This window comes from Varroa destructor, unplaced genomic scaffold (genome assembly GCF_002443255.2).
Source record: "Varroa destructor unplaced genomic scaffold, Vdes_3.0 BEIS01000001.1, whole genome shotgun sequence".
NCBI lineage: Eukaryota > Metazoa > Arthropoda > Arachnida > Mesostigmata > Varroidae > Varroa > Varroa destructor.
This window is the reverse complement of record NW_019211454.1, coordinates 33,231,928-33,247,636: the sequence shown is the minus strand read 5'-3', so window position 1 is coordinate 33,247,636 and position 15,709 is coordinate 33,231,928. Positions and strand designations below refer to the sequence as shown.

Genomic DNA, 15,709 nt, shown 5'->3' with positions numbered 1-15,709 from the left:
TATATATATATGTAGTACACCTTGGAAGATCTCGTATTTCGATTATAACCAAATAATGTATGTATGTACGGATACTTGCGCATTGTTACCCAACGTGCCGCTGATGCCTACAATCCTAAAAACGTTAGATGTTCTCAGCGTTTTCAATTTCGATCAAAAACGCGGGACAAAGAGAAAAATCGGTGGAGTGTTTGACCTCATCTCGTTCTTTCCATCGGCTCTCGTTCACTTTTGGGGGCTCGTCCGTGGCGTCACAGAGCGAAGCTGATCGAAAAGCAACTTGGATACGAAAACAAGCACCCTCTACGACTCTGGCTTAGCTGTCCTGCGGATCGGTCACATTTCTTTATCATGCACACGGGAGACGGACTAGTGTTCGTAAGTGAACTGCCACCCCCGAATTCTCCATGAACCCCATAGTATCCCACCCTTTGAAAGACTAGCTACATACAGTGATCCGCAGGAACCTGTAGAAATCTGGATAGAGACCATTGCTCCTCGCAGAACAGAGAGCAGCGCCGCGCAGGAATTTCTCGGCGAGTCAATAGTCATTGCTATCTGTCGCTGTCCTTGCAAACGAACGGTCTTTTGGCTTCGCACCAAGTGCAGGTGCATCGCAGGTCGACCCGACCCGACCTACCACTCCTTCTTGATGTCTCCGTTTCTCTCTCGGTGAGGCTGGTTTGTGCGCCGAACCGCCACGAAAATGAGGTTCGGATAGAGGAGTCCAGCACAACAATGCCTCTATCGAAACCGTCCACAACATCACGTTCTATGCATGTATTTCAGCTTGTCTATCACACTGTGCGTGTGTGTGCCAATGCGTATGAACAGGCGCGGCCAATCACTACTACGATCGTAGCACGTAACACCAAATACCTTGTGACCCCCCATCCTTCGGTCTACCGCTCCATCTTCATACTTGCGCGAACACATAGGAACATTTACTGTCACCTTTCATTCCATCGACGATTCTCAGGCTGCTGACCGGAGCCAGCGCTATTGTCGTCATAAACGCAAATCCTCTCGCTGGCACAATTACACAAAATTCAACCCTCGCATAGACTCGCCCCGGCATCAGTCTTCTATGGACTAGTCGAGTACAGCGTATGAGAAAAGAACAGTATTTTGCCTCTGTTCGCAGAATTTATACGTTTAAATCGTAATTTTTCCTGAGTTGTGTAGACGCCAAAGATTCTCTAAGGCTATACAGAGCCTTTGACGTAGCATGGCAGAGAGATATATTGACTCTGCCGACGAAACTCCGCAGCCTCCGAATTCCCTATTTCTACTAACTAGTGCAAAATTTAAAATGTACATCTTTCCACACCCACTTAGTGAATCAGTGATGCCTTGGGGCTAGAACAACACTGAGCGACCAAATGGTACACCCAGACAGCGCCGCAAACATTCACTTGCGTCTATCGCAAAGGCGTTATGAGAAGTTGTTACTCACTGTGGCACTAAAGCCGTTACGACTCTCTGCCTTAATGAGCCTTTCCGTAACGCGTCAGTCATCGATATTACTTCCAGGCATGGAGCTCTCAAACTAGTCGAGATTCACTTTATTTCAAAATGCTGAGATGTTTTTGAAGGCTAAAGAACACTCACGGTCTGAACCCTTGACTTGTAACAACCGCCCTCGGTGACTAATTGACCGTGTCGAAGGCGGTCACGGTTCTTGTGCTAATAGAAAATATGCTTCTTTTTTTTTAACGTTACGTATTAGACTTACCATTCCGCCTCCAAGCGGCCATCCTCCCGGGTATCCAAAGGTGTCGAAGCCTGAAAGAAATCATCACAACACTTAAGACATGCTTCAAATGCATACTCATCTTCTGCTATAACTATTTTCGTTTACACCAGTCTTCTGGTTCAGTTTTTTACGTCCTTATTATGACTCCTCTGTTTTCTATATATGTTAGAATGACATGTAAATTAGTGTTTCGCTAAGACATCATGTGACATGAGCGGCCGAGCTATCTGACTCAATGGCTGGACACGCAGGTTGATTTGTATATATAGTAAATCTCTCTGTTTCCTATGCCTCTACAGGGCCGCTCACTTCTTGCCTTGTTACTGTCTTCGTCCTTGTCGTCGTCGTCGTCGACGACGACGACGACGGCGACCCTCGAGTGCAGATGGCGTCGCCAGACAACACTGCGACTGCTGCTGCTGCTGCTGCTGCTTCGATTTGTGACGGTGTGAAACAGCTCAATCGTTGGCGGCCAGTACAATGGAGTAGGCTTTACTGTGGTGACATTAACGAACGCCACTGTTGGCCCGCCCAAGCTTTTATCCATACATTACTATCATTAGCAGCGATACAAGCAGCTGTTATACACTGCCAGTATACTAGAAGGTTAGCGTACTGTATTTAGACTAGCTTGTGTACTAGCAGGCAATGGAAGATTGATGCAATGTTTTCTCGAAAGCTGCTGTTGCGAGCAACAGTGTTTTTAGTTCCATATAGAGACCGACAAAGGGACCGGCGGTAAGAAGCAGGCAACGAACGGTATTGAAAAAGACAGACGGCAACAGGAGTATGGCGTGCTCGGCGCACTGCCATTGCGCGTCGGCGACCAGGACCATTATAAAAGTTAATGCTTTCTTTCTCTGTATTAGAACTGTGACATGGGTCGCTACGGTCGGTTATAAAGCCCGCTTAGCCTTTGCTCGTTGCTGCCAACAATTAGGTCGTTGGCGGCTGCCGCAGCGGGGGAGAGAGAGAGAGAGAGAGAGCAATCATCGCAGCTGTCACCGCTACGGCTATAACAATGATTACGGGTACAATTATCATTGTGAAATAGACTTCGATGAAATACAGTAGCGTAAAAGCGCGACATTACGCTTGCCTCTGAACCTCGATGTTTAAGGCCACCGTTAGGCTCTTTCTGGTCGTTTACCGTCTATCGCCCTCCAGGTAGCGACCGCAGCAATACGGCTGAATAAGAAGAAGGAAGAACGACATAATCGTGGAAGATAAGCGTCCTCGGAATCGGCGGGAAGGCGTTGCTATGGGCAGGTAGGGCTTTCCTCGAATGTTCGCAAGAGAAAGATCACCAACCTACCCGGCGGTCGTTTGCTGTTATTAGCACGGCAACTATTGCTCGTATTGCTGCCCCTACCACCGCGGATGGATGAACGTTTGCCACGCCAAACCAGCCAGTGATTTTCTTCTATTTCTATGAAAAAAATTCTGTCTAGTAGCTATCTGACGGCGCCGCTGTCCCGTAAGTCCCAGACATATGAGTTGCGGTCATGGTGATTATTATCACATATTATATTTGCATAGCCGATCTATCTCGTGTCTGTGTGTTCGTCGTGCTGCTGGATCTGCAATCCGTTTTGTCGCTTGAGCAGGCGTTCAGTTGGTATAATAGTTATGCCGCTTACTAGTCGGGGGTGATAAAAGATCGCTCACTGACGACACGAATGTCAGTACTACTGTAGATTGCTGGCAAAAATCGATTGCTTTAATCAGAAAATAAAGAAAAAGGTGAACTTGGCGTAGCCGTGTAAGCTATGAGACTGATTCTCCTATGGGTTTTTTAAATTTTACGCAATAACAATTGACAGCTAGATACTGTGCCCGAATGGCGCCTAGATGGTATGTTCCACAATCACCCAAGCTCGTTCCTATTACGTTTTAATAGTCCCAGTTTTTATCCTGGTCAAATCTGGTCCCGTCCAACGCGATCGTGACTACCAGTGTTGACGTACATACACACGTCGACCGCGATTGTTTGTTGTTTTACGAAATTATTTATAAAATTGAATGATCACCAAATCGATCCTAGCGGTGTCTAGCCGCTATGGAACAGCAGCTCGTACTAGTACCATTGTCATGACAACAATTGTTATTATTATTACGCAGGCGGACGAAAGACTCCCTATACTTAGATCGATCGATCGATCGATCGATCGATTTACATTTATGCAAGATCCCATGTGCGCATATAGTTAGGGCTGCTGTTATTACGGCATATCTAACCTCGTTACTCCAACTACCACTGACTCAACTGCTCTGGCTCACGTACGCCAGATATGGCATGGCATGGCATGGATCATGGATCATGGCTTGCACTGCCTAGCGAGAAAAAAAAAATTGCTAGTGATTCAAGAGAGAACCGTGACTAACGGTTAATGTTAGCTATTGACGAATGAAAATAGTCGATTTATTGGTAATTTTTTATACTACTAGCCTGGTGAGCAATTTGGGAAATTCGTTCATAGGGTATTCTTTAAAAAATATGAGAATTTCAGTGGAAACGAAACTACGTGCGTTGCCTTTTCCTATAATTGACAAATATAACATTTCACTTGAGACCAACGCGAAGAATTGAGTTAATGGAATCAAAAGTAGTAACCGCTTCGCAGAAAAGGCACGGTCCACGATTACTAAGGCCAGTAAAAATTGCTACTTTTTCCATGCTGACTTCTTCATCAGTGCATACATGTATCAAGAAGATATAACGCCGATATGGCATTAAATAACATTAGGAGGATTTTATCATGGATTGGCGAAACGGTGACGAACACTGCTGTTAGTTAGCCTACTAATGCTGATACCTTGCAATCCCCGCGCCATTCTGTCTTTCTCTCCGAGATCACAGTGATTTCGTGGTGACCTACTAATCCTAGGTTTCTTGCTGCGGTGACCACTAAAGCGGAAAGCTAAAACTAACCAAAAACAGCAATGCTATTGTTATCTATTATACACTGCTCTGTAGTTTATTTCAGTTAGTTATTTTTTTTTTCTTATGAATTTCTCTATGTGCCAGTACATTATTTATCTACTCCTTTGCTAGCAGTCTTCTGCTCTTCGTCCAGTCTTTACTCTGGTTGTCGCTTCTGCTCGATCTGTCGCTATCGTCGCCACCCGATGGGTTGATGATTCGCTCGCTTGGCCGTTTGTTTGACCGGGGCACATTTACACCTTTTCTCGGAACAAAGCGCCCGGCCTCTCTGTGCCGTAGGTCTCTTCTTCTACTCTCCCCCCACCACTACCTCTAGCACTTCTCTCGGCTGCGTCGTCTTATCAGCCATTTTATCAGAGCTCTTCGACGTACTAGTAGATACAGATCGTGCCCACGCAGACAGGCAGACACCAGAACCACGAAGCGAGCAACGACGAGTCGCGGAGAGCGATGCCACACTGCCGCCGCCTTAGCCAAGCATCGTGAGCAGCCCTGAGCGACCACCCCAGTGAAAGCAGTCTACAACCCATGGCCTCCACCGGGCCCAGAACCAATATCGGCGTCATTGTCGCCATCGCCGCCTCGACAACGTTCAATGGCCGCCAGCGCAGTCGACTACGAGTTGGCGACACAGTCTTGAAAGGGCTCAAACCTCGTATAGACAGATCAGTCGTGGTCGGCACGCAGTTTAAGGAGTCTGCTCTTCGGAGTCGGTTCTCCTTTTTCAGGCCGAAAGAAAAGGAGCGTGTGAGAGGGTGAGAGAGCGAGAGCGCGCGCCAAAGACAAAGAAGAAGAACAAACTTTGTCATAGTCACGCATCGTATCTACGATGTTATCGTACAAACGTAATGATGCAATATCACTGATGCTGTTAGGCTAATAGATCGGTTGGGTTTATTCTACATAGGTACAACTGCGGAGAAAGAGCTAGCAGTATACCATGATTTGAAGTAACTAAAAAACATCGGACATCACAAAAATCGTTCGAGTATTACTCCTGGTTTATTCTCTGGTTATATCTCTTTACTATTCCTGGAGTATTCTCACAATGAGCATACTTACTGTTGTGCGACGTTTAAATCAATCTTATAACAATCATCTGGTAACATTGTAGGTTCGATCTGGTTCGTTATGAGTGGTTGTTGGCCAATTCGAGCCAATCCGACCCGATTTAAGTTGACTTTTACACACCGACCGGCGAAAACCAGATCAGGACAAGTGCTTATCGCCTCGAGGAGCATGCATAAATATGTCGCATCGCGCCAGTAACTAGTTTTGTCCGATTCACAGCGAAAAAGGATCTGATAGCGGATTCACGTGGCTCTCTCGAGGCAGGTGCACAGTCCCCAACAAAAGCGGCGCAAATACTGGCTGCATAATTAGATCCACAAGTGAAGCTGCTTTACACAAAAGGTACTCGTGTCTACACAGTAAATTGAACACCGTCCAAAACTTTAACTAAAGAACTTCATCAACTTAATGACGATGACATTGACCGGGGATAAAAGGTGTCCGCATCAGTAAACAAACCAGACCAAAAACGTCTTGCGTCGAAGATTTCCTTGAAATAGATTCGACGGAACATTTTCGATGGAGACACAGACTCGTTCACACTATTCGATTGCATTGAATAGTATGTAACTCTAGGACATCTCAGTCCTTTCCAAGTGGTTTGTATATCAAGCAAATCTATGTGAATGCGGCTCTTTAAACGAAATGAAACTTCTCAGCACCGGTACTTTCATAACAGGCAATAATTATTGTTGTCATATAATTAATGAACGTAACGTGTCAGCTTACCGAAGATAGGGTGTTCTGCCCGGGGTGTGTGGAGGCGTGGCTTTGCGTCGGGGGGTGATTCTGCCCCGCCTTCGGCCGAGGGTGCGGTAACTGTCGTACTCGCAAATGCGCTCGAGGACCCCGCCTTATCCTGGAAACAATGAGAGAAATCAGCATTCAGTATCTAACACGTTTTGCCTTACCAATGTGTCCTCTACTACGGACAGTATCTAATACATTGGAATAAACATCAAGAAGCATTGAATCAAGTAAGCAAACCATGTTAGTTACCTGTATACTCATTTACATAGTAAAAAATATTAGGTTCGCTAGAAAGTAGTATCTTTGATCTTTACCCTGATAAAAGACGCGGTCATATGATTCGATAATAAGCGAAGTGTTCGTCATTACTTGCTACGACTTTTTCTATCTTATTCTCTCTGGAAACTTGAAGCAGCTGTCTGGCAAAGCAGAAACGCGAATGTGAATTGAAGTTGCCACTGATCAAAAACACAGCTATTCTTCGGCATGGATTCTGGGTCTCTTGCAGGTCCGTTTTCGTATTCATCAAGTGTTTTTACATACGAGCGTATATAACTCTTTTAGCGTCATCAAACTCACATGAGGGAGCTAAGTTTTGTGTTTTCTATTCCTTCGTTTGCCTCATATCGATGCATCATGCAGAAATTTATCACTGTAACAGCGTGCTTCTCGGAGCTGAACGCCATTTTGAAGGATAATGAAAAGTAATATTGCATTCTGAAGCATAGTCATGCCTTCAGAGCTCATTTCTCAGAAACGGCGAGCTATTGTTCACTGTACAACGTTGACGACAACCTACGATGGTGAACTAAGATGAGGCATTTAGTAATCTAAGACATTACATCAAGCAGTTCCCTCCGTTCGAGTTCTCGCTGTATACAATGGCTAAAATAAGACTCCGGCAATAGGAAAATTTAAACAATTATAGAAAATAAACAATTTTTTTGACCAGCCTAATCACCACCTTCAAGGAGCAGTAGTTACTCTATGACATATCTTATTTACCTAAAACGAACCCAATAGGCATCATTAGGCCAAAGAGGCATCATTCTTGAACTATCCTGAACAGCAAATGTATGCTAAGTGTACAAAAATCGCCAACACGTTTTATTCCTAAATCCTATTTGGCCGTTATTTTCTAGGCACACGGTTGAAAAAGCAAACAGAAGATAAGTATTGCACTGAAGGCGACCGTCGTACTGTCCTGGTCAGGACATGTAAGGTAAGATAAGTGACAGTTGTTCTGTACTTAAAAAGACCATACAACCTTTGGACACGCGCGCACAGGTTACACTGGTCGAGTACGAGACTGAGAGAGGCCACCCTGTCCCGCCGCGTATTTTCTGTCCTTATACCTCTCGTCGTTTTTTTTTTATAATTTTTTTCATCCTTCTAACAAGATATAGGTTACTTGAGTGTATCGTCGTCGTCGCCATCGTTGTTATCGTGAGATTACTGGCAGTTCTCTTTTCTTTTGGCTTTTTTTTTGCTATTATGGGAAGTCGCAAGATGACTGCAGGCGAGCTTTCTAGAGGACCTATGAGAGATGATATAATAATTCGAACAGATTCTGTTCGATTATTACTCTTTTTCTACGTTAGGACATAGCGCGTTGGCGTGGTTTAGTTTTAAGTGTCGGAGCTGCTGGTGGGGCTATAAGGCGCCGCTGGATCCCGAGCGATTGCGATAGGTGCGACGCCGGCTGCTGTTGAGTCTGCCGCGGCAGTTACTGTTACCTTTGTTAGTTCCGTTATAGTCCTTTTCCTTGCCTGTCTGTTAGCTTTCTCGCAGGAGTCGTCAATACGTCGTGAACTAGTTGGATCCCTATCAACTTTGTGTGTGAGCTGCGCCCATTGGCTTCCTCCCTAAGAGGTTCAAGAAGCCATAGCTCGCGAATTATCAGGCCGGCTTTACTTGTTACCATAGCTAGACTGATGACGGAATAACTATAGAACATGTATCACTAACCTGACCCCACATAGATCGGTTTGTAGGTAGAAGAAAGGAATAATGGAATAAAGGAAACAGGTAAACCTCCTATACACAGACGTAACGAGAGACCGATAGACACACGTTCATTTGCGTACAAACTGCGAAAGAGATGCCTGCTGTAACCTTTTTTTTTTTTTTTCTATTTATTCTCGTTTTTCTTATATCTACCTATCAGTCAGCCTGTCGGCGTTTGTCGGCCTGCGCGCACACACACATTTATTTTAACGAGATAGGCTCTAGCTGTGGAAAAGCAGGTAGACAACGATGACGCTCGATCGACGCCCGATACGGTGTGATACGGAATGTCATTCACTCGAATCCAACAAAAAGTGCTTGTCACTAAATTGTGTACGGCGTCACGCGCAGCTTCACAGATTGGCGCACCGCCAAACGCACCTATGTTCATAACTGTAGTTATGCACAATGTCTAGATTATAGATTGTGAATAATAAAAAAAAACGGACCAATTTATATACGTCGTCATGCCTGTGTGTGTGTGTGTGTGTGTGTCTTTTTAAATGGCTTGAAGGAAAGATAGAATTTGAACAGACTATAAAGAACTATCTAAACGCTAACTATACACAGAAGGACGCAGCTCTATTACTAAGCGTGACAGAAACGAACATTTCATATTTATCGAACGATTCGATATTCAAGAGGATAGACTTCTTATGCGCAGGTCAGAGTTGTTTTCTTAAAGCGATAATTGGAACGAGACAGAGTAAATTTCAATCAAACGAAGAACTTGTCTGTCTAGTGGAGCCTTTTTTCGAACGCAGGAAGCTCGTTCTATTCTTAGCGGTTACCGCGTATACAGCAGTCAACAGTGAAACGTGTAGGTAATGTCGCTATTCGCTAGTCGCGAACCAACGTAAACAATGTGTATACATGTGTTTTTGTCTGGTTGTATTTGCACCTCGCTATGCTTATGAACTTAGCCGGAATCTGCCGTCGTGGCCGGGCGGGGCGGGGGGGGGGGTGTTGGAAGCCTCCAACTATTTTGTCAGTCCGCTGCAGACACTGTGGCGGGCTTCCGTCGACGGCCGAGCATTTCGCCTGCCTACTGCAGGCTCTCAGGCAAGCAGGCAGGCAAACATGAAACCAAGGGCATGTTGAACCGGCAGACCACAACAGATCAGCATGGTCGTGTCCATCGCCGAATACAGGCAGTCGCCCGATGATAGACTAAATGTTGCTGCTCGGCTACTCTTCAAGATCACTAGCAGAAGCTCTGCCCCCACCACAGCTACTGCTTCTTTTAGTTGCTCGTCCTTGCCGGTCCTCTGTGATCCTCGCAGCAAACGGGAGCGAGCGAACTGGTCGAGTCAGCCGCACAATCGTTGCTCGGCTCATGTTCACAATGAACGGGATTTTGCTGTGGTTGCCGCGTTAATGCTGCTGATGCCAAACCAGCAAAAACCTACGCCTCGTACATGGATCTCGGAACCAAACAGTAAGACGAGAAAGAAGATCGGCCGGAGACCAAGACCACGCCAAAGGCACCAGTAATCACAACGACAGGAGCGACTGTAGTTGGTGAATAGAACCAGATCCGAAAACAGCAGCAGCACCAACGACATGAACAAACGTATCTAGCTAGAGATACTCTCTATAGATTCTCCGAGTATGCAGCGAGACAAAATACGACACAAGATATCGCCCTTCGGATATCGGCCCCGCAACCAGCCCTCCTTTCGGAACGGCCCGAGTTGGTCGAATTGATTTGAAGGTTTCGAACTGACCAATATCACCGACATAAGATCACATAGCGATATTTGACGAACATGCATCTCTACGAACGCTTATCACGATTTTCACAATCAAACAGTCAAAATAGTCTTGATACACATGTGCAGTCAAGTCCATTTATAGGCCAACAGATGGGTTCCTATGAAGTATTTTTTGCGGCACCGCCGTACATGGACCTACGTAAAGTTCTAGGTCTGTATTTATTTTAACAGTCAACAGAATTTAGATAGTTTGCTTGCCTCCAGTAAGAGCTGAGTTCCCAGCAACTGGCCATTGGATGTCGCCGACAACAGTTCAGCTGCGGGCTGAGAAAATTGGCTAAACATATGATGGCAGTGTGTACATGTTACGTACGAGGGCTTAAACGAGTGCCAATGAGAGCTCTGGATATTCGATGAGAAAAATTTTTGAGCTGTCTTTAAAAAAAAACGTGAAAGTTGTTCAAATACATGTTTAACAGTAAAACATATTGACGTCTCTGGTGCAAATGTTCCGTTTCAAATAGAACTGTGCCGCGCTTTTTTAAACTTGCGCCGCATTACCGTTTTGCACTCCGCTGAATGGCTACTTTCTTTCAGCGTGATAAATAGCCACACGTCTCACAGCAACGGAGCATGAAACAATCCCCAAAGACCGCCATAGCGTACATTTCTACTCAGGCAAATGCGTATAATTCAACGACAACTACATAGAACGCGCTAAACAGATGTCCACCGCCTATCGTGAATTGGGCACAGTATTGCTATCGTATGTAATATACTATGCTAAACAACTTTTTATTGTTATTGTTACCTAATAAACCAATAAGTAGCTTATCTTTTACTATGCTAGAGCATTTATTGCTTGTCTCGTCATATAATATGACTAAGCTTCCGAAATCTCTACATGTGTGTACGTTAAATTAAGACAAACGATTTTTTCCTACTCGTCTTGTATGCCTTCTCATACTGCATAACGTGGTCATTATGAATAGCTTTACTTCAAATGTCTATCTCATAGAATCTGTGTCACTAAAGAAGAGCGCGGCATTGTGCAGCTAAACAATATTGCTGATTGTTCATGTCGATTTCTTTGGCCGTCGTGCCAAAATAAAAGACCATATTGTAGCTCGATTATATTGTCGTACTACGTAATACGTACGCCTTCGTTGATGAGACTAGACTTGAGATCGGTAAGATTTTCAGAGCGCTCTTCGTCTTCGCCCTCGTCTTTAAACACCTTGATTTCGTCCGAAGACGCCAGAGTGTCATCTCCACCGGACGTGTTCGCTTCGCTAGCTGACGGCATATCGCTAGATCCAATAGGGGCGACTAGCGAGGGCAGACCTCACGACACCAGTACCACGATCTCGTTTTGCTCTAAACTTTCCAGCGAAAACTCTTCTCTACCACTTTTTCACTGTCCAACGCCCCACAATGCGGCGGCGCTGGCTCTATTCACCGAAAACGCGCACACACACCAGACACAAGCACTCCACTTCTCACTTTGCAATCACAATCACTCACAATTCACCACAGGTTGACAGCCTGCATCAGTCCTGCTCCCGGAATAGAAACAGCCTCCATCCGACAAAACACGATGACAGTAGTAGGCATCGTTACTTTCGCCACTCCACCTTTCAGCACAAGCACTAAAAAGCCACGAAACGAATTCCGCAGCCGAACTGAGAAGACGAGTCAGTAAGACGTGATAACAAATATTAACAAGCAATATTAACAAGAACAACGTGAGGAGGATGACGCCCCCACAAACAAAAGCACGACGGCGCAAGTGTATACACACACCCAGCCTGGGGTCCGGAATCACCGCATATCGAACTATGAAAGCATCAAGGATGATGTCACATTAGTGCCTGGAATCAATGCAGTAAACTGATCTGAGCACAACGAGTTCGAGCGCACTGAGTGAGCCCCGTTAGTAGGAAAGACAGACGGAGGCATATAAGAACGCTGGTCGTCCGAGACCACGAAAAGCCGGTAGAAAACGGTACGGTCTCGAACCGTTGCGCCGAAACGTAAGTTCCGATTCGCTTAACGTAAACTAAATTAAGACCAGAATCTTCACATGAAAATCTGCGGACTCCGTTTTCGTCGCTGCTGTTCTTCCTGCTGATTGAAATAAACTGATGTCAATTTTCAGTGGGAGCTAAAGCGCTCAGGCTGCAGGATACGCTAAAATTCCGACTGAACCCGAAGGAAATCACAGGCTGGTCAAAAACAAGCGTTCCTCTTGCCGTTTTTTTCGTCACGAAAACTTGACGCTGGCGCCAAAATGAGATCTGACCTCCTGCTGTTATTCGTCGGATCTACAGTGCGCGGCAATCGACACTTGTATTGAATTACGTCGCACCCTTAGATTTCGTCAGCTGCCCGTGCGCGAACCTTGCGGTTCACGTTCGCTGCTCCAAGAACACGATGAAGGGAACGTATTTTCAGTGGTCTTCTTCTATTCTAGCCGTTCGTGCTGTTTAACGCCAATGGAAATGTTGGTGTCTTTCAAAAACGTCGCGTCACCAGCGACAGCAGGTAGCTGAGGCGGTGACACGAAAATCGCCGACGTTTCAGTCGCCACTGTCGTCCTCACTGTCTTTTTGATAGCTCTGAGTGAACACTTGAAGCTTTTTCTAATGCGCGCGTGCGCTCATCTTTTTGATAGCTCAAGTTGTTCCGCTGTCGCAGAAGTGAACGAACAGCAATGACATACACGATAGCTGCTGAAGTGTTTGGCGCTCAACATTCGCTCGTACTGCTCAGTATGATATTCCTGGTGATGGTCGGTTCATAGCTCACTCCGATGGCAGTGGTTTTGTAGTAGTACTTCGATAGGTGCAGAGCCGCTCAGCTCGCCTCGGCCGTTACCTCTTGGCCCGTGCTCGCTTGCGGTGAGATTGACCGCACAGAGGCCGGTGCGCCCTCCGGAGGGGAGGCCCCTCGGTCGCTCCGGCCAATCACCGGCTTCCTCGGTGGACGACGACAGCGCCACCTGGTCGCGGTCTACGCAGACTCTGCTGTAAACACGAAATCGCTAATGGTGGCGATGCTCACCGTGTTGCTATTGCTGGCCTTGGCGTTGCTGACGGAGTACGAGAGCGCGAGAAGTCGAAGAGGGAAAAAGATCAAGAAAGAAAGGTGGCTGCTGCTGCTGCTGCAGAGCCGATGCTGCCGATGATAATGATGATGCGGAGCAGGCGATGACGAAAGCTACGAGCCGGGGAGCAGCAATAAGGCCTCGACAACGTTTGCGAACAAGCTGATAGAGCTGGAGCTACAGACAGCAGCTGTGGCAGCAGCAACATAGCGACAACAAAAGCGACCCCGCGCCAACCGCGCCACCGTTGCTGCCAAGACCACTCACTGTACGGTTACGGATAGCAAGCTACGAGCCATAGCAAAGAGTCAACAGAAGCAGCGGCGATGACTGCGTCGGCAAGGCGCATGCAACAGAGAACTATATGGGCGAACAGTGCATAAACACGGCGCTGTCAACGAGACATGGCACTGCGGCGCGCGGTAAGGATGAGGTGAGGACATCGATTAGAGATATTGGAGCTAGGTGACCAGGGGGCAGCACAACAAGAGATGGGGAGAGACACGAAACGAGGCGTGTGGAGGTCGTCATGTTCCTGCTGCTGATGATGATGATGATGATAAGTGTACGGAACAAACGGCGCTCCCTCCGCTTCTGTCCGAATAACAGTATATAAGAGTTGACGGTGAAACCGCACGACAACAGGCATCACTCGGTCAGCAATTGAGTAAATATGCCTTCGACAGGACAGCGCACAGATAACAAACGAACCCATGAACAGTAGTGGGTTCCATTGCAGCGTTTGAACTGTGTCACTGTCGCTGCTGTAACAGCGCCAATGCAATAACGAGTCCGAGTGCAATAGAGATCGATGAAGGATCGACCTACATTCGAGGTAATAGAAAAACTACCACACGAGCCTTATAGCGCTTGTCACAGCAACCTGAACAACAATACAAACAGGATACAACTGTCTTGAATTTGTGGGCAGTATAGATGAAAGCTTAGACTGATCACCGATAGCTAAAATGAGAGCTGTTCTGAAAACACTCTATGGGGTCATACTAACGGGCGAAATTGCTTAGCGTAATTGATTAGTATTAGTAATTAGCGTAAATGATGATAGCTTTATAAAGCCATCGTCATTTAGGCTACTAGTATCACCACGATATTATCATATCTTTCTAACAAATCCGCTACAATTGATGGAACACGTTAGCGAACATTGCGAAGACTGAACTTCTATCAAACTCGTCTAAATGGAATTATTACCAATGGAGTTGTGTGCATGTTTTTAAGGATTTTTTAAATCTATTCTTGAAAAGACAAATTAAGTGTGGGGCGTCATACTTCAACCATAGATCCTTACGATTATAGGACAGAGGAATTTTGTGCTGTTCAAAGTCAGATGACTCAAGATTAAGAATACTACCGCTCGTCACTGAATTCCTAAATTAAATAAACTAGTAGAGGTGGGCTAACCGACGGCGTTTCCACACTGCTGATGCTACCGACTTGGAAACAACTTAGTTTGGTTTCTGGGTCGGTGCTCAATCAGTGTTTCCATTATGCTACCGTAAGTTTTGTGCGCCACAACACTGGAGCTTCCGCACCTGTGTTAAATTTGCTTTTTAAATTCTGACCTGCTCCTGAAAGCATGTATCGGAACACAGTTCGGCGGGAATACCCACAATCACTGTCACAATGCCAGTGAATTGAGAGAGAATAGTATCCAAACTACAATGGTGTTTTTCGGCACAGAGTATATTGTATCGGAACAAAAGTGATCGAAGTTGCAATATTAAGCACTTTAAGCTGTAGAAAAATACATTGGTGAATTAGGATGCTGAAACTTGACATGGCAAGCGGTTGAATCTCTTAATATAAGGTTAAAGTCTTGCTTGGTAACCTAGCAGAATTTTGTTTGAACATGATGTACCGTAACGTTTGATTTATGCTATAGCGAGCGTCAGAGCTCGTATACGGGCCCTATCGGTACGCCGCTTGAAGCAAAGGTTTCGTAACCACGGCCCTGTGCTTGGTGCTGCGTGCTTAGTACACTTTTCTAAATAACATCTTGAGTTAGATGGACCTAGACCGTTCTTTCCATCTAATGTTCTCAAATAAACTGTTATATTCTTGCATTCGGGTAATGGTTTTCTTGCCTCTAGTGTAATTTTATGCTATCGTTCATTTGAATAGGAATACATTTTCTTGTATCTGTTAGAATTGTATCATAGTTCAGCGTTTATCCACGAATACGCCCACCGGGGATATCGTCAAACTAAAAAACTACCCAGCCTGTTATAAGGCCTGTTCTCTGGTAGCTTGTGACAACGACGGAAAATGAAGCTGGACAGCCAGCCAATGGTTACAAAAGTAACACTCTAAAAAATCTTGGTAAATGAAGGGAACTAAAC

The 15,709-nt window shown here is 45.6% G+C and overlaps 1 protein-coding gene and 1 long non-coding RNA gene across 10 annotated transcripts in view; one reads left to right on the top strand and one right to left on the bottom strand.

The window, feature by feature from the left end:
- pan (transcription factor pangolin) overlaps nt 1-15,709 on the bottom strand; it is a 138,441-nt gene that overhangs the window by 121,883 nt on the left and 849 nt on the right. Inside the window, exons 2-4 of one of the 6 annotated variants that reach the window (XM_086976719.1) lie at nt 11,403-11,925; nt 6,501-6,630; nt 1,736-1,785 (exon numbers count right to left, since the gene is read on the bottom strand). In XM_086976719.1, coding sequence (XP_086832845.1) covers nt 1,736-1,785; nt 6,501-6,630; nt 11,403-11,549 — 327 coding nt within the window. In that variant the 5' untranslated portion in view covers nt 11,550-11,925. Of the gene's footprint in view, nt 1-1,735; nt 1,786-6,500; nt 6,631-6,835; nt 7,476-10,501; nt 10,636-11,402; nt 15,308-15,709 lie in introns of those variants that run through there. The other 5 variants (XM_086976720.1, XM_022806007.2, XM_086976723.1 and 2 more) reach the window with 5 other exon arrangements.
- Nucleotides 6,617-15,709, top strand: part of LOC147758540 (uncharacterized) — an 18,000-nt gene continuing 8,907 nt past the window's right edge. Inside the window, exons 1-2 of one of the 4 annotated variants that reach the window (XR_015318548.1) lie at nt 6,617-6,748; nt 7,664-7,743. This is a non-coding gene — a long non-coding RNA (uncharacterized LOC147758540). Of the gene's footprint in view, nt 6,749-7,663; nt 7,744-10,884; nt 11,010-15,709 lie in introns of those variants that run through there. The other 3 variants (XR_015318545.1, XR_015318547.1, XR_015318549.1) reach the window with 3 other exon arrangements.